Below are 19247 nucleotides of genomic sequence, written 5' to 3' on the forward strand. Positions count from 1 at the left end.
TGTACTAGCAGATCTTGTATACTAATGTATATTGTACCACAATAAAAGTGCTTCGGTATTGGTATTTGGAAAATGCTGTTTCATCTGATGTGGGTCTAGGGCATTGAGTGAGCCAGTAAAGCTGCTGAGTTTTAGGATTTCCTAGTGGCACTAGGGAGTGTTTTCAAATAATCAAGAGGAGCAATAGGCTATGGTACAACTCCCAACATGGCATATGTATTATTCAGTCCAGTTTGAAAGAAAAATATTTCTAAAAGTCCTGACAGCTATTCCAAAAAAAAGCCAATGAATTACTTAGGCAGGCTTTTGTCTTTCTATAGTCCATTTCCATTTGATGAAATATGTCATTCTAAAGAGCATACTAGTCAGTGTGTTTGGAAGGGAGGTAGCTTAAAATTAGACTCAGGGAGTATACACACAGATAGACACAAATCTATCTCCATCTACAGTATGCTAGCATGTCACTGGCACAGGAGCACGAAGGCTTCAAACAAGTGATGCAGCTGAGGAAACGGGTGGACTACATTTTTATCATAGTGTTCTTTTTCCCTCTGTATTGCTGGCTCTTTAGAGGGGTAAGTGTCTAGATTGGTTACCTTAATTTTGAATTAGTAGGCAGATGTTTTTTTCACTTACTGGTATATTTAAATCAGATTTGAACATCTTAGAGATACAGATGCTTATGTCAGATGTGTTCCATGTACAGATTACTGCCTCTTACATGATGTGCTACCAATTTTGCTGGAAATAAATTATATTTTAGAATTGTTTATGCCGCTATAATTGCTTGTGTATTACTGGTATATTTTTCCGCCATTACTTTTAATCTGTTTACAAATGAATAACAATGACAATTTTATTGGGCAGAAAAAAAATTTATGCATGGATTCTCAAATGATGTAGCTTTCAGGACACTTTATGCTGAACATATGTGTCAGCTGATGTACTGTAGTAAATTAGAGTAAACTGCTCTCTTGTAGGATGAACATTGTTTATCTCTACACCTGCCAGACCATTAAAAAAAAAAGAGTTTGAGGTGTCATATGTTTTGGAAACATCTTTATAGACTACTTTGGGGTAAAGGTGTGCTAGAAAAATGCAGCTACTACTACTTTTGATTAAACAGAGTCTTAACAAAATAAGTATGGTGATAATGTTTTATTTAAATGGGATGGCAAAAAAGGTAAAATTACAAAAAATTTAAACAATGAGTGAAATTAACAGGAATTTCTCATATTACTGTTTTATTGAGAGTTTGAGTTATCATTAGCCTGTCCATGTTTGCACCACACCTGTTTGTACCAGAAAAAGTACAGCGTTACAATAATTTAACAGTCAAACTTATCGTAACTATAACGTCACCAGAAAAACTACAGAATGGAAAGCAAAATGATGCCTTGTGTAATTGTTTCACCCAAACTTAGTTAAGAAATAAACCTGATACATTTATTTTTAAAAGTTAAAATGACAGATTGTGTGATTGCAAAATTGTCAGAGACTTCCCTGACAATTTATTACATGAATGAATAAATTTTCATTTGAAAGCATAGTGATGCCGTAAATTCTATTGACTCATGTAGTGATTCATGTATTTATATTACCATGCATACAGAAATATTCTGGTCATTAGGTGATCACTGAAAGTGTGTTGCACATGCTGCTCTCCACGTCTCCCAGATTTAGATGTCCCAAGATGAGGAAATAAGAACAGTTAGACAAATGTTGCTAAATCAATAGAATTTAGCCAAAACACACACACAGATGTTCTCAGTCTGCCAGGAAGATCTGATTGTGTGGCGTAGATGTGTGTACACATCTGATTGTGTAGCGTAGCATGCGTGTGTGCATGCGTTTGTGTGAGACTTTGTGTACACATGAGTATAATGGAGTATAAAAGCAATAGAGCTTGTTAAAGCTGCTGGTGTGCATCCACAGTGAGACAATACAAATTACTTTTCATGTGTAAACCCCATAATCATTCTGCGCTGCTATTCAAGCTAACTCACTCCTCTTTCATACCCCTTATATTTAAAATAGCATAAACAAAATAGCCTATAAGAGTATAGAATATATTTATTGTAGACAAAAGCATAACCGACAAGACTTGTTTGGATACAGAAATGCAGAAAATACAGAGAAGACATTGTCAAAGTGTTTTATTGGACACTGGATATTAAAGTCACACCACAGTCACATGTGTGAAATAAGGAAAATATAATGTAAATATTTTTCACCTCATTGCCATCAATAACTTTTGTAATGTACTTCGAACTATATTTTAAATGAATACATCAGTGGAGTCACTTGACGCCATGTGAGGATCGGATGTGTGAATGGCGAGCTCTGCGCACTTTGCTAGGTTTTCTTTTTTGTGATTTTCTCCCCTTTTCTCCCCAATTTGAAATGCCCAATTCCCAATATGCTCTAAATCCTCGTGGTGGCATAGAGACTCGCCTCAGTTCGGTTGGTGGAGGATGAATCTCAGTTGCCTCTGCATCTGAGACTGTAAATCCGTGCAACTTATCACGTGGCTTGTTGAGTGCGTTACCGCTGAGACATAGCATGTGTCGAGGCTTCACGCTATTCTATGCAGGCCAATTTTGTTGCTTAGGAAACCTGGCTGGAGTTGCTCAGCATGCCCTAGATTCAAACTCGTGACTCTAGAGGTAAGGAAGGCTTTCTTGGAAGAGCCACAGCATTTTCTTTTTCCTAGAATTTGCGAATTTGACAAGAGAGAAATGTGAGTGATTCAAGGAATGCAAGAAACTCTTACATCAATGGAAGTTCGCATTTTCATTGATGTTCCCGGCCAAATTGAGAATAGATACCAAGGATGGCAAAGTATTTACTTGTTCCCAGCAAGCCATGTCCTATAGAGATCAAGGTTTTGGGGTCAGATGTTTTTGCCGGTAAGTTTTTTTTATATCTTATCATACAGAATAGGCTACACTTTTGCTAGAAGTTTATATGGAATGAGGAGGAGGATTTTCCAGGGGTGGTGGAAGGTGGCATAGGACATAAGCTTTTGTTTTACACAAATGCTATTTTAATATTTGTCTCTGACCCTACTAGATCTGTGTCTTGCCTCCACAGAATTATTCATTCCTTTTCTAAGTTCTCAGGAGTCAATTGTTCCAAATCCGAAGTTTGGCTCTGACAGCGTACTGCCCAGTAATTACTTTTCAGCCAGGTTCCTTCCAGTGGCCCAACAGGGCATTAAGTAATTGGATATTTTATTCATATCCCTTTTTACCCTTTAATAAAAAGGTTTGAGCGATGTGGGTTGATTACATTTATCTATGACTGGGAAGGTTCATATTATTAAAATGAATTGTATTCCAAAATTAAATTACCTGCTATAATCTCTCCCCTCTCTCTTATTTCAAGCAATTTGATAGCGTAGCAAAGTCCTTCATTTGGAATGGTAAACGTCACAGATTACATTTCAATAAGTTAAATAGGCCAATTGGCAAAGGTGGGCTAGGCCTACCCAAGATTTTGTTTTATTATTATGCATTTGGTCGCAGACATTTGGCTCATTGGTCGCTTCCTCCTGAGAGAGCCCCTCCCTGGTTTTGTATTGAACAGGAAGTTTTTGCCCCTATTTCAGCCATCGAGCTCAGCGAGTACTGACTACCACCCCTGGAGTCGCGAGTTTGAATGACTTGAGTGAATCCAGCCAGGTCTCCTAAGCAACCAAATTGGCCCGGTTGCTAAGGAGGGTAGACACTGGATAACATCCTTGTGGTCGCAATTAGGGGTTCTCGCTCTCAATGGAGTGCGTGGTAAGCTGTGGGTGGATCGTGGAGAGTAGCATGAGCCTCTGGTGCTGTGAGTCTCCGTGTTGTCATGCACAGCAAGTTACGTGACCTCCACCCGGATTGGTAACCTCGCCACCACAAGGACCTACTGTACAAAGAAGAGGGAATTGGGCATTCCAAATTGGTGGAAAGGGGATAAAAAAAATATAAATATATATTGAAAAAAAAAAAAGTTACACCACGTTATATAGCATTTGCACTCGGTATGGACCAGATGTTTAAATTATGACATTTATTTAAATGTTGCTTCGAGCATATGGCGAACCCAAAGTTATGTGTTAATAAGTCTCCTTTCTGCTGGTCAGAGTGGATTGTTAAGGGAGGTTAATATGCTCAGTGACCTATATGAGAGTGGAGTGTTGAGATCCTTTGAAAATATGGTTCAACATTTTAGGATTCCCAGGTCTCAATTCTTTAGGTATTTACAGCTGTGCCACCTGCTCTGTACTATTTTTGGGAGTAGTATACACCCCCCTATAGTGCCAGATACTCTGGGAGGGGTGATTACTGCTTTTGGAAAAGGTCTTGAGGCATCAGTTTATTACTCCCTGTTAATTCAGAGTCTGAGGGATGGAGCTTCTACTTCTCATTTTATTGATTTTAACAATTAAAATAGAAAAGAAAAACATACAGTACTGTGCAAAAGTGTTAGGCTCTTGTCAAAAATGTTGCATAGTGAGGATGTCTTCAAAAATAATGCCATAAATATTTTTCATTTATCAATTAACATCATACAAAGTCCAGATATGTATGTTTCCAGTTTCTGTAAACATACAAAAACTAAATCAATATTTGGTGTGGCCACCTTTGCCTTTAAAACAGCCCCAAGTCTCCTAGGTACACCAGGAAACAGTTTTTCTTGGTTGTTGGCATATAGGATGTACCAAGCTTCTTGGAGAATTTACCTAATTTTTATCTAATTAGGATGTCTCAATTGCTTCTGTCTCTTCATGTAATCCCAGACTGACTCGATGTTCCGTGGGGGCTCTGTGGGGGCAATGCCATCTCTTGCAGAGCACCCTGTTCTTCTATTCTAATATTTTCTATTTGCAAAAGTAATGTTTGGGAGTCTAAAAGTATTTTTGCTATTGACACAATAAAGCTGGACGGATGTAAATAACCATCTTAAGACAAATGTTTTTGTGAAACATCGGAAGTGCCTAAAACATTTGCACAGTACTGTATATGCACAGAATCAACTTTTACACACACACACACACACATATATATATATATATATATATATATATATATATATATATATACGATATATACACATTATAAACTATAAATCTCTCTCCACTGCCCCTCCCCGGGAGCCCTCGGAAAAGGTCAGATAGCTGCCCCAATTCATATTAACACCCCAGGTTGCCTAACCTTCTATCTGACATCTCCTCAAATGCCGTCACCTGGCCCATCTCTGTGCACCACTCCCGAAATGAGGGCGCACAAGCAGACTTCCATCACCTCAGAATGATCAGTCTACCGATTATGACACTGGCTAGGACCCAATTTCTTATGTATTTATCTTATGTTCTTATGTATTATGTATATATACTAATGACAGCCTCATCGCCTAAAATACTGTCTGGGGCAAAAATAAATTTGAGTGCCCAGTACGTCACACATAAAACTCTGAGCCCTCAACCAGAACTCTTGGATCTTAACACACCACCAAAAACATGAGATGTGTCCTCATTTTCTGATTTCTAGAAGTAAATGTCTGGCAATACATTTCAGCCTTTGTCTTTTGCATCACTGTGTGAATTTTGTCTGCCTTTGTGCCTGGAATGTTGGATGTTTGCAAGGTCTTCCTCTACTGCACAAGCATCTCCTTGACCTTAAACACCCATGCCACAGAGGTTTTAAATCTCCCAAAATCAGAAAAGTTATGTAAAAACAGATTGGTAGGATTTAGGGATGGGCACGGTAACCATTTTTAATATTTGATAAACCATGAGGGTTGTCAGGGGTTGGGACTAAGGAATAAATCATTTTTATTACAATGAATATACATCAATAACTACTCAAAATAGCAATAGTGAGCGATGAGCATAAATAGCACAATACATAGATCTTCAAATGATTTACTCACATTAAAGTAAAAAAAAAATTCACTGCCTCTATTCTTAAATTAAAAAAACTTCTGAAAATGTTAGTCTTTTTCATTTTAGCTTTTTCTATCATTCTGGTTTGTTAACCCTTGTTAATGAAAAAGGTGTTTATTTTTGGGGGAATTTTGATATTTCAACCTCATTTCCTATAATACATCTATAATACACAGTGTACACAAAATAATTCCACTCAGAACCTTAAGGGCAAAAATGAATTCTATGATATTATGCTTTCATTCTTGAGCCCTGGCTTCAAAACGTAACTTTTATATTTTCCACCAAATGGCACCATTTTTTTCATGTTTAGCCTATGGAGCAAATACATGCTTTTTTCCTATTTTCTGTTTGCTGTATTATAGAGCACTGCAATTACCAATTTAATAAATGATGCCGCTAAAATTGTGTGGGTGTGTTGGTATGGATGTCAGAGGCATGCTGAGTGACTCCAGCCAGGTCTCCTAAGCAACCAAATTGGCCCAGTTGCTAGGGAGGGTAGATGGGGAGTCACATGGGGTAACCTGAGCATTGAAATTTACCAATTTAATAAATGATGCAGTTAAAATTGTGTGGGTGTGTTGGTATGGATGTCAGAGTTTGTTTTGTATGTGTGTATTGAGAAATGTGTGTGTGTGTGTAAACAACAACAATGGCATTATGTAAACAAACTGGCATTTAAAGGGTTGAAATACTGAAAATGAATGAATATTTGGTAGTTTTGATCAGGACTGATGTTGGTTAAAAAATTCAGTCAGTGAAAGTGGAAAATTATTTTAACATGTAATATATTTTTTTTTTTAATCTGACACTGCACAAAAAATAATAATGCATCAACATCAATGTTGTTGTTAATTATTGACATATCCCAGACTGTGACCCCCCCTTAGCATATGGAAAATAATTTACATTTTATTTCCATAAAAAAAAACAGTGGCATTCAAACTGGCATTTAAAGGGTTAAATATTGAATGAATATTTGGTAGTTATGATCAGGATTGATGTTGGTTAAAAACATTTACTCGTAAGTGGAAAATAAAAGTGTAATATTAATATATAATATTATTATGGCAGTTTTTTGACACTGCCATTTTTGTCCTCCAAGGACCTCTGAGCAACGTTTTTAAATTGACGCTACAAGGGTTAAACAACAGAAAATACATAATTTAAGTGCCAAACCTGATATGTGCTCTGACCGGGTAGGTTGTCATTCCCATAAGGCAGCAAATACTAGTATAATCATGTGCGTGGAGTTACACTGCTGTGGTTTATTGGCATCTTCAGCTATACTTTGGGATTTTTAAAAGGTTTAGCATTTACAGTAAATTGTGGAATTACTGTCTGCACACCAGAGCAAAAGGAAATATATATGATCTTACCATTTATCAAGTGCTGAAACAGTTAGTGATTTTTGTATTTGAATACAGATGCATCAACCACTTAAATGTTGTTTTAAGAGAAAATTAGTTCCCTTCTGCCTCACATGCACTCTTCAACACTCAGACCTCTGGAAATCTCCTCAGCTGGATTCAAACTTTTCTTAATGTGTCTCCACAGCACAACATCTGATCTGTCACATTCCTTATAACAGCTACCCTCTTCACTTCAAATGTGTGGAACCTCTTGGTTTTATTTTGGATATACACTACCGTTCAAAAGTTCATTCTTTATTATTACTATTTATTTTTCTTCGCATGTAAGAATAATAGTAGTCATCATAACTATAGAATAATCGAAATGGAAATATGGGAATTGTGTTGTGACTAAAAATATATAAAACTATGTTATATTTTAGCATCTTCAAAGTGGCCACCCTTTGCCTAGATTTTGCAGAAATTTACTCTTGGCATTTTCTCAACCAACTTCTTGAAGAATCACCCTAACCTCCTCGTGGTCACTATAATGTAGTTCTCACCTTCGGTGGGGAGTGTGGTGAGTTGTGTGTGGGTGCCACAGAGAATAGCGTAAAGACTCCACCTCCACACATAAAGCTACGTCTCAGCGCTAACGCACTCAACAAGCCACATGATAAGATGCACAGGTTGATGGTGTCAGATGTGAGGCAACTGAGATTCATCCTCCACCAACCGGATTGAGGCGACTCACTACGCCACCATGAGGATTTAGAGCGCATTGGGAATTCCAAATTGGGGAGAAAAAAGCCAGAATGTAAGCTCCAGCCTTGGAAGTGTCATCTGATCAGTAGGGTAAATCTAGATTTACACAACATAAATGCAACTAACTAACCTTCTTTCTGTTGTTCACCAACCTTAAGTATAACACTGTCCCATAGCCATATCATTCACTAGCATCTGAGAAATGGTGCAACTATGCATATGCGGATGGTCCAAAGTCATTTGGCTCCATTCAGCAATTTATATTCAGTGCTGCTATACATTGTAAGTTAACCAGCCACTTTGACCATTGTTGAGAGAAGACCAGAGGAATATTGTCATCCCAGACAAAGTTCCATTTGCACTTTTCCTGCAACATCAGTTTCACAGTAAATTGTGAGAGGAACCCGATGGAACTGACCACATGCCATGTCTTGTGTGAGGGTGCTCCTTTATGGAGAACCTTAAAGGACTAGTTAACCAATAAATGAAAATTCTCTCATCATTTACTCACCCTCATGCCTTCCCAGATGTGTATGACTTTCTTCAGCAGAATACAGATGCAGTTGGCGTATCCAAACCAGCCGAATGTGGCATCTATTCTTCTCTGTTGTAAACAACACTGCACTTTTTCAGTTTGGTCAATTCTGCATGAACTTGCCAATGAGCTTACGCCACACGCAGTGGCTGCGTGACCTCGATCCTTGTGAATATTTATTAAAAAAAAGTTTTGAATATTTATCTTTTTTTTTTTTTTTTACACACACCTAGCGTTTAGCTTCAGGCGACATTAATTAATCCACTTGAGTTTTATGGATTACTTTTATGATGGCTATATGTGCTTTTGGAGCTTCAGAAATTTGGCACCCATTCACTATGGACCTACAGAGCTAAAATATCTTTCTAAAAATCTTCATTTGTGTTCAGCAGAAAGTTATACAAATCAGGGATGGCATGAGGGTGTAAATGATGAGAGAATTTATATTTTTAGGTGAACTATTCCTGAACATGTTACTTCAACTACACATGTACAGTGTGCTAATTGTAGTGTTTTCTCTTAAAAAGAAACATTGTATCATGTTTGTGGTGGTTATAATGTAAATGACCATTTTTACACCACCAGTGCTCATTTTCATCATCTTGCCAAGGGCCCTGGCAGTATCAAATACACAATGTATGAAAACTGTAGAAAGCATGTCAATATGAAAATAAAAACAAATCCTGGAAATGTTAAGCAATTTTGAAATCCTGATCAGATGCTTTATCTACTTGAATGGGGAAAGACTGAAATGCCCAAAACAGTTGGTCATGATTCTGATCCGTTTATTTCATCAGCAGTAAAATCTGACACCAATGGTGTCATAAATTGTTCTTCCTTAGCCCAGATCATGCAAAAAATATAAATAATTCTCGAGTTAACTGACAATTTAATGTCTCTATAAAAAGATGATTGGCTCTTCTACCTGTAAGGCAGGACTTCCTTTTCTACACCCACCATACTGAGAAGAATATAGCTGCAGGCTTTGCCCCTAAAAGTGGCGGATGCTCCAAACTAACATTAAAGATATAGGGAGCACCTACCCTAACTCTTTCCCTAACCTTGAAGTAATAGTTCACCCAAAAATGAAAATTTACTGATAATCTACTCACCTTCAGGCATTTCAAGATTTTCTTTCTTCATTAAATTGTTTTTAAAGATGTTTAGGATTTCAATTCAGGCCTCCTTCTTTAAATAATGCAATTGAATGTACTCCATTTTTGATGGTCCAAAATGCATATTTAGGATGCATCAAAATAATCCACACGACTCCAGTCAACAAATAAAGTTATTCTGAACCCAAACAATATTTAGAAACAAAACAATACTGATGTACTTTTTAACTACAAATGTTCACTTCCGTACATCTCTGTGATGAGCACTCATATGAGGGATGACGTAAACTCATTGGTAAGGTCACGCGTCATGTGGAGGAGGAGGCAGGAAGCGCGTCATTGTTTACAAGAGGACCAGTGCTGTACAACTATAATTGTCTTTGCTGTAGATTTGTATTGTTCAAAATGGTCGTTTGGTGTGCGTATCCTGGATGCTTCAACCTTCAGAAAGGGAAAAATATTAACTTTTCATCGATTGCTTATACATGATCATGAGCGATTGAAGCTCTGGCTTATCGCGCTGTACATGGATATCGGTACACATCTACATACAGTCATCTGGGTCATTCCTAAAACAGCCCCTCTAAATGTATCTGCATCTGCACAGAGTTTTAGGAGAATTCGTTCATAATGATTTTACAGCATACTATTTTCATTATAGTTTTACAGCATGATATTTTTGCTCACTGTAAAACAATTATTGCTTTCTAAATCAGTTCATTTTCCCGCAGTTTAGCGAACGTTCATATTCTTTATTAACCGTTTTGGCCATTTTGGGTTAGGCCTATATACGTTTCATACATGTTTAAGGTTTTTACTATGCATTGAAATACATATTGGTGATGTTTTTATAAGCTATTGTATTGATTTGTTTTTATTTTACAAAGAAAATAATAAAAGTTGTATCTGTAATTAGCTACAATAGCAAGTTCTGTGGTTGTCAAAGAACTAATACATTTTCACATTCATTAGAATTAAAATTTCGTGTCCTGGTGTTTATTATTAATATAACAGATTCATTTATTCATGGATTTTGATTCCAGTGGTGGCTGCATAGGATTGTTTCCGATTTTCAATAACTCCAGAGAGTTGTAAAGTCCAAAAGTCAACATGTTTTGAAATAGGATAGATGTAATAATTTCCAAAATTCACAAAAAAAATGTTATCTAATGAAATATTCTGCCTCAATCCATGTTTGTTGGTGTTTAGACTTTCAAAACCATTTTCACTGTGGTGAAAAAAACTTGCTGGACACAAAGCGAGGCATGTACCTTCGGGGCAGTCTAGCAGCTAATAAATAAATTATATATATATATATATATTTGTATAGTCTAGCACTATTATATATTACAAAAAAGATTGTATTATGTAGGATTATCTGCGTTCAGCTTGCACTCCATTTGATCCATATTATTCTATTTTATTCAAATTGAGGATTTTGTTCGAGGATTTTTACATTTTTAGGGTGATGACGTCATAAAATATGACGACAGACATTAGAAGCTTCATTCTAAAACCTCAATAGATGTTTCGAATGTTAATATGACATGACATTTGGTACAGTCTAGTATGAATGGTCAGAATGACCGCTATGGCCATTCTAGTTGATTTCAGTCAAGTCTCCTAAGCAAACAAATTGGCCCAGTTGCTAGGGAGGGTAAAGTCGCATGGGGTAACCTGGTCATGATTAGGGGTTCTCGCTCTCAATGGGGCATGTGGTAAGTTGTGTGTGGATCACTGAGAGTAGCATGATCCACCACGTACTTCGTCTCTGCAGTGTCATGCACCATGAGCCACATGATAAGATACGTGAACTGATTGTCTCAGAAGTGGAGGCAACTGATAATCGAGGTGAGTAACCGCCTCCCCACGAGGACCTACTAAGTATGTGGAATTGGGCATTCCAAATTGGGATATATACACATCTTTAAAAAAAATTACATAATTAATCGCATGCCCACGGACAATAATAAGGAAGATTCCTGAGAAATGCAAGTAGCACCTGTTTAATCCAGAGGGCAGTAATTGAAATTTCAGCTGTATGTGACACGTGCAGTTTATACAGTGAAAACACTTCAGTAGGCAGAACAACACAAACATGCGTCACTTTCTTGCATTCAAAACACTCGGAGCGCAAATGCGATCTAAGGGATCTCAAGATGTGTTTAAACATTGAGTATTAAACTATATTTAACTTAACACAGAGACCTAAACATTTTATGTTTATGACGCAATACACCATATTGGTGTAAATTGGCGGGCTCTTAAACAAGCTCTCATAATAAATCTCCAACTGATTGACAAATTCACTTGTGAAATGCATTGCTGTGAACTGTATGCCAATGATTGACTTATGATCAATAATATGGTAGTAAACAATACATTGTATTCTAAAGCCACTTTTTGTATGGCCTTATTAATGATTAACTCTTCTGCTACAGGAAGGTAAAGCATTTTAATTATCTGAATATATATATATATATATATATATATATATATATATATATATATATAATTTTTAAATATTTAAAAGATAACCATGTATAATTATATAAATATGTATAATCATTATATTTTGAGTTACTGTTATATAATGGGCTTTCTAACGCAAACTTTAAATCTTTCACATGTCAAGTGAACATCTTCTGGGGAAAAAAAGCAAGCAGCAAAGAAATATTTCTAAATAAAAGCTCTTTTCTCCTTAATTTTTAAAGGTTAATTTCACAAATTGAATTATGAGTTATATTTTTAGTTAGATTAGAGTTAATTTTACTTATATCAAAATGTGGTCATGGCATTTTGTCTGAAAGAACACGGTGTAAATTTTGTTCGTACCAACTAAGTTTTGAAAATACTAAATCTTTCATGAATATGAAAATATCCGTCAGACTGACAAAAATTCTACTTGTGTTTCATGAATGAGGCCCATTTTTGGCATAATGGGCAGCACATACAAATATGTTAACATTTAGAAAAACATGTTTAAATAATTTAAACATAGTTTTTCAAAGTTTTAGTCTGTGCCAAGTCCAAAATTTATTGTAAAGTAACTTTTTCAACCACATATAATCAGTATTTCAACTAGACTTTACATAGCCTACTTTATAGTACAGCAAACTTTTTAATTCAGCACCAAGGGTATCTTGTATTGTTTGCTATTAACTGATTGTTAAATTTACTCAGCCAAAATTTATATTTACATTTATGCATTTGGCAGACGCTTTTATTACAATTCACTTATTACAGGGATAATCCCCCCAGAGCAACCTGGAGTTAAGTGCCTTGCTCAAGGACCCAATGGTGGTGGCTGTGGGGATCGAACCAGCGACCTTCTGATTAACAGTTACAGTGGATATAAAAAGTCTGTTAAAATGCCAGGTTTTTGTGATGACAAAGATAAATCATGTCAGAACTTTTTTCACTTTTAACGTGACCTATAATGTGAACAATTCAATTGAAATACAAACTGAAATCTTCACGGTGAAAAAATTAAAAACCTTACAATAAACTGGTTGCATAAGTGTGCACATCCTCTTATAACTGCGGATGTGGCTGTGTTCAGAATTAACCTATCACATTCAACCTCATGTTAAATAGAAGTCATTACACACCTGCCATCATTTAAAATGACTCTGATTAAACACAAATAAAGTTCAGCTGTTTTAGTAGGATTTTCCTGACATTTTCTTAGTTGCATCTCAGAGCAAAAGTCATAGTCGCAGAAAGCTTCCAAAGCGTCAGAGGGATCTCACTGTTGAACGATATCAGTCAGGAGAAGGGTACAAAAGAATTTCCAAAGCATTAGATATACCATGGAACACAGTGAAGACAGTCATCATCAAGTGGAGAAAATATGGCACAACAGAGACATTACCAAGAACTGGAAGTCCCTCCAAAATTGATGAAAAGTCAAGAAAACTGGTCAGGGAGGCTTCCAAGAGGCCTACAGCAACATTAAAGGAACTGCAGGAATTTCTGGCAAGTACTGGCGGTGTGCTACATGTGACAACAATCTCCCGTATTCTTCATATGAATGGGCTATGGGGTAGGGTGTCAAGATGGAAGCCTTTTCTTACAAAGAAAAACATCCAAGCCTGGCTGAAGTTTGCATAAACAAACATCAAGTCTCCCAAAAGCATGTGGGAAAATGTGTTATGGTCTGATGAAACCAAGGTTGAACTTTTTGGCCATAATTCAAAAAGGTACATTTGGCGCAAATACAACACTGCACATCACCCAAAGTCAATTCAAGTCAATTTTATTTGTATAGCGCCTTTCACAACACACATCATTTCAAAGCAGCTTTACAGAAGATCAGGCATTAACAGACGATAAAACAAATGTCTATAATGTCGATAAATCATCATTGTGTAATTAGATTAAATACGATTGTTTATCGTGTTAAAAAATAAGTAATTCAATAATAATTGTATCAATAACCTCAGTGAGCAAGCTGAAGTCGACTGTGACAAGGAACACAAAACTCCATAAATGTTGATTAATGGAGAAAAATAACCTTGGGAGAAACCAGACTCACTGTGGGGGCCAGTTCCCTCTGACTAACATAATGAATATAATGACAATATTACTTATGTATAGTTAAAGTCATGGTTTAAAATTATTAAACTAAGTAAGTGTTAAGGGTCAGTGTTTAAACATCGATTTTGTTTGAACTGTAAGATTAATGGCCAATGTCTTTGAAGTCCATAATGGATTAACTGCAGAAGTTCACATAGATGCAATTGTCCTTGTTAATTGGCTGATGAAGGCTTTTGTTGGCAATTGTTAGTCTATGCATTTCATTTCAAGATTGTAGTCCATCAATAGACCGAGGTGATGCAAAGAACACCATACACACAGTGAAGCATGGTGGTGGCAGCATCATGCTTTGGGGCTGTTTTTCTTCAGCTGGAACAGCCTTAGTCAGGGTGGAGGGAATTATGAACAGTTCCAAATACCAGGCAATTTTGGCACAAAACCTTCAGGCATCTGTTAGAAAGCTGAAGATGGAGGAAGTTCACCTTTCAGCACGACAATGACCCAAAGCACACATCCAAATCCACAAAAGCATGGCTTCACCAGAAGATGATTAACGTTTTGGAATGGCCCAGCCAGAGCCCAGACCTGAATCCAACTGAACATCTGTGGGGTGATCTGAAGAGGGCTGTGCACAGATGTCCTCGCAATCTAACAGATTTGGAGCACTTTTGCAAAGAAGAGTGGGCAAAAATTCCCATGTCAAGATGTGCCATGCTAATAGACTCCAACCCAAAAAGACTGAGTGCTGTAATAAAATCAAAAGGTGCTTCAACTAAGTATTAGTTTAAGGGTGTGCACACTTATGCAACCAGGTTATTGAGTTTTTTTTATTTTTCCCCCTCAAAGATTTCAGTTTGTTTTTCAATTTAATTGTTCATGTTATAGGTCACATTAAAAGGTGGCAAAAGTTCTGACATGATTTATCTTTGTCTCATTCTTTTACATCACAAGAAACTGGCATTTTAACAGGGGTGTGTAGACGTTTTATACCTGCTGTATGTGCTTTATCCCACTACTGGTGGCCAGCACTCCATGTAATGAAATAAAATCATTCTGTTGTGTTTTGATAGTTAAACCAAATGTTCTCATTATAGCACAATTATATGTTTGGAAACAATGATTGTGTAAAAAGGAAACATTTCTACACCTAATGAAAGCATAATAGCACACGTGTGATTACCAAGTGATAAAAAAAAAAAACATAGCGTTTCATTATGATAATGGTCATATTCTTCAAGACACTTATTTAAATAAAGCAATGCCCTACAAAAGTACAATTCTTGTGTTTCAGATTCAGATCACATATCATCTTATTTCTTAGTTATACCATGAAATGACAAAAAAGAACAAGTATTCTATGTGCAATTTATTTGGATCAGTGCACTCTAGATAAATGTCCTCATAAAAAACACTGCAAAGCAGATTATTATTTGTATTAGTTTAAATAAGCCGTCACACTTTACAAACCTTTCCTTTTATAAATTATATTGACAGGCTGAAAAACAAAACAACACATCAACACACAGTGTGCAAGGTCTATTATCTAAACCCATCCATACTAAACATGCTGTGGTGTCATGAGGTAAGGAAGACTCACGGCAGTCCACAGCTTAATTCATTTTAAATTACAATCTCTTCAAACTCCTTTGGAGAAAGCTGAGCTCAGTCTACTTGACCACCTTTCGCAGCTCAGCCAAGACCCAGATGGCGAAGGTGAGCAGCGCCACAGATCCAGACTGGTGTTTTGCTGCCAGCGGAGTGGGAACATAGAGCAGCAGGGTGCTGATCCCTAGAGCCACCTGAGAATAGAATCACACACACACACACACACACACACACACACACACACACACACACACACACACACACACACACACACACATAAATATAAATATGTATGTAATGTGTCTCTATGAACATCAACATTAGAGCTTTTTAAAATAAAGTTCAACAAATTAATAATGATACTACTCCACACGCATTCTAAAGCATTGAGTTCTTCCAACTTTGTGGCAACGGTTGGGTGACAGCCCTATTTTTTCCAGCATGACAATGGTTCACTGCATCTGGTGTGGATGAACTGGACTGGCCTTTACAAAGCCCAGACCTGAACCCCACTGAACATCTTTGGGGTGGATTGGAATGCCAATTTTGAGAGACTGACCTCACTAATGCTAGAGTCTGAATGGGAACTAATTCCCACATCCATGTTACAACAGAGCATAGTGGAAAGCCTTCCCAGATGAGTGGAAGCTGTTCTTTCAGGAAAGCGGAATTGATGCCTAGGGTTTTGAAATGAAATGTCCATTAAGCACATATACAGTTGAAGTCAGAAGTTTACATGCATCAAATACATCTAAAACACAGTTTTTCACAATTCCTGACATTTAAACGTAGAAAACATTCCCTGTCTTATGTCAGTTAGGATAACTACTTTATTTTAAGAAAGTGAAATAGAGGACTTCCGGTCGGACCATCGTTAGGATGGTCGCATAGGAGAGCTCCCGGTTGAGCCAGAGAAATTAGAGAAATTCCCCCATACAAGCCAACTAAATAATTTCATATAAAGTGTAGACAAGGGGGCAAGAGCCATAACACCACTTAGAGCAATAAAAATCGTCCGAAGACGGGGTGAGAAAGACGGAGCGCAGCAACATTAGCAGCTAACAGGTTTAAGCTAGCAAACAACGTGGAGAAATGGCCGACTTGGATCTGATTCTGCGAGAACTAAGAGTTTCGCCAAGAAAATAAGGAACAACTAGATAGGTACATTTCCTGAAGAAAATGTGAGTGGTGCTTGCCGTGGCAAAACTCGTCAAATAGCCTGCTTGAAAAGAACAGAAATTGTGGTCATAAATAAATCAACCCAGAAGTCTGTATAATTTTCTGGTGCAGAAATATGTGATTTGTTACTAGGTTGCTAGGGTAAGCCCATGTGGTTGCTATGCAGTTAGCAAGGTAATACAATACATGGCTCCTTTCCATCCTGAGTGAAATAATTCAACCCAAAAATCTGTACTGTTTTCTGGTGCAGAGATATGTGATTTGTTACTGGGTTGCTAGGGTAACCCCATGTGGTTGCTAGGCAGTTACCATAGTGATACTTATCAAGTCTCCTTGCTATCCAGAGTAAAATCAGTCAACCAGGAAGTCTCTACGATGTTGTGATCCAGAGATATGTGATTTGTTATTTGGTTGCTAGGGTAACCCCTCCTTGTTGCTAGGCAGTTACCATAGTGATACTTATGAAGTCTCCTTGCCATCCTGAGTGAAATAAACCAACCCAGAAGTCTCTACGTTTTTCTGATGCAGAGATATGTGATTTGTTACTCGGTTGCTAGGGTAAGCCCATCTGGTTGCTAGGCAGTTACCATAGTGATACTAATCAAGTGTCCTTGCCATCCTGATTGAAATAAGTCAACCCGGAAGTCTCTACGCTTTTCTGATGCAGAGATATGTGCATTTGTTACTTCGGTTGCTAGGGTAACCCCATCTGGTTGCTAGGCAGTTACCATAGTGATACTAATCAAGTGTCCTTGCCATCCTGATTGAAATAAGTCAACCCCGGAAGTCTCTACGCTTTTTCTGATGCAGAGATATGTGATTTGTTACTCGGTTGCTAGGGTAACCCCATCTGGTTGCTAGGCAGTTACCATAGTGATACTAATGAAGTCTCCTTGCCATCCTGATTGAAATAAATCAACCCGGAAGTCTGTACTCTTTTCTGGTGCCGAGATATGTGATTTGTTTCTCGGTTGCTAGGGTAACCCCATCTGGTTGCTAGGCAGTTACCATAGTGATAGTAATCAAGTGTCCTTGCCATCCTGATTGAAATAAATCAACCCGGAAGTCTGTACTCTTTTCTGGTGCCGAGATATGTGATTTGTTTCTCGGTTGCTAGGGTAACCCCATCTGGTTGCTAGGCAGTTAACATAGTGATACTTATCAAGTCTCCTTGCCATCCTGATTGAAATAAGTCAACCCGAAGTCTCTATGTTTTTGTGATGCAGAGATATGTGATTTGTTACTCGGTTGCTAGGGTAAGCCCATCTGGTTGCTAGGCAGATACCATAGTGATACTAATCAAGTGTCCTTGCCATCCTGATTGAAATAAGTCAACCCGGAAGTCTCTACGTTTTTCTGATGCAGAGATATGTGATTTGTTACTCGGTTGCTAGGGTAAGCTCATCTGGTTGCTAGGCAGTTACCATAGTGATACTAATGAAGTGTCCTTGCCATCCTGATTGAAATAAGTCAACCCGGAAGTCTCTATGTTTTTGTGATGCAGAGATATGTGATTTGTTACTCGGTTGCTAGGGTAAGCCCATCTGGTTGCTAGGCAGTTACCATAGTGATACTAATGAAGTGTCCTTTCCATCCTGATTGAAATAAGTCAACCAGGAAGTCTCTACGCTTTTCTGATGCAGAGATATGTGATTTGTTACTCGGTTGCTAGGGTAACCCCATCTGGTTGCTAGGCAGTTACCATAGTGATACTAATCAAGTCTCCTTGCCATCCTGATTGAAATAAATCAACCCAGAAGTCTCTCTGATTTTGTGGTGCAGAGATATAGTTACTGCTAAACGGTTGCTAGGGTACTCTGTTTAGTTGCTAGGGAGTGGCTTGGCAGCTGCCAATCATGAATCTCCAAAGGCTGCTTGTCAGTATGAATGATATAAACCAACTCCCATGCCTCTGTGACATTCAGAATGGAAGATATCCCTCTATGGATTTTGGTTGTTAAGGTGCTCGACAATGGTTGCTAGGGAGGGGCTAGGAAGTGTTGATTTGATGCATGATTGGCTGTTTGCTGTCCCGAGTCAAACGAGACCACCCTTGTGTTTCTATGACACTTCTATCCGGAGATATCCCTTTGATCTGTTTCAATAGAAGTCTATGGGACTTGTTGCTAAGGTGCTCTTAATGGTTGCTAGGGCGTGGCTTGATAGCTTCACAATGATCCTGAGAGACTGATTGGTCGTCTGAGTAAAATGAGCCCACCCCTGGTCTC

General features: G+C 37.6%; 1 protein-coding gene across 1 annotated transcript in view; it reads right to left on the reverse strand.

Annotated features, from left to right (window-relative positions):
* Positions 1 to 15176: 15176 nt before the first annotated feature.
* LOC127618173 (cytochrome c oxidase assembly protein COX15 homolog) overlaps positions 15177 to 19247 on the reverse strand; it is a 96322-nt gene continuing 92251 nt past the window's right edge. Inside the window, exon 9 of the mRNA XM_052090468.1 lies at positions 15177 to 16034. Within this exon, the coding sequence (XP_051946428.1) occupies positions 15903 to 16034 (132 nt within the window). The 3' untranslated portion in view covers positions 15177 to 15902. The remainder of the gene's footprint in view (positions 16035 to 19247) is intronic.

Source organism: Xyrauchen texanus, chromosome 24, assembly GCF_025860055.1.
Source record: "Xyrauchen texanus isolate HMW12.3.18 chromosome 24, RBS_HiC_50CHRs, whole genome shotgun sequence".
Lineage (NCBI taxonomy): Eukaryota > Metazoa > Chordata > Actinopteri > Cypriniformes > Catostomidae > Xyrauchen > Xyrauchen texanus.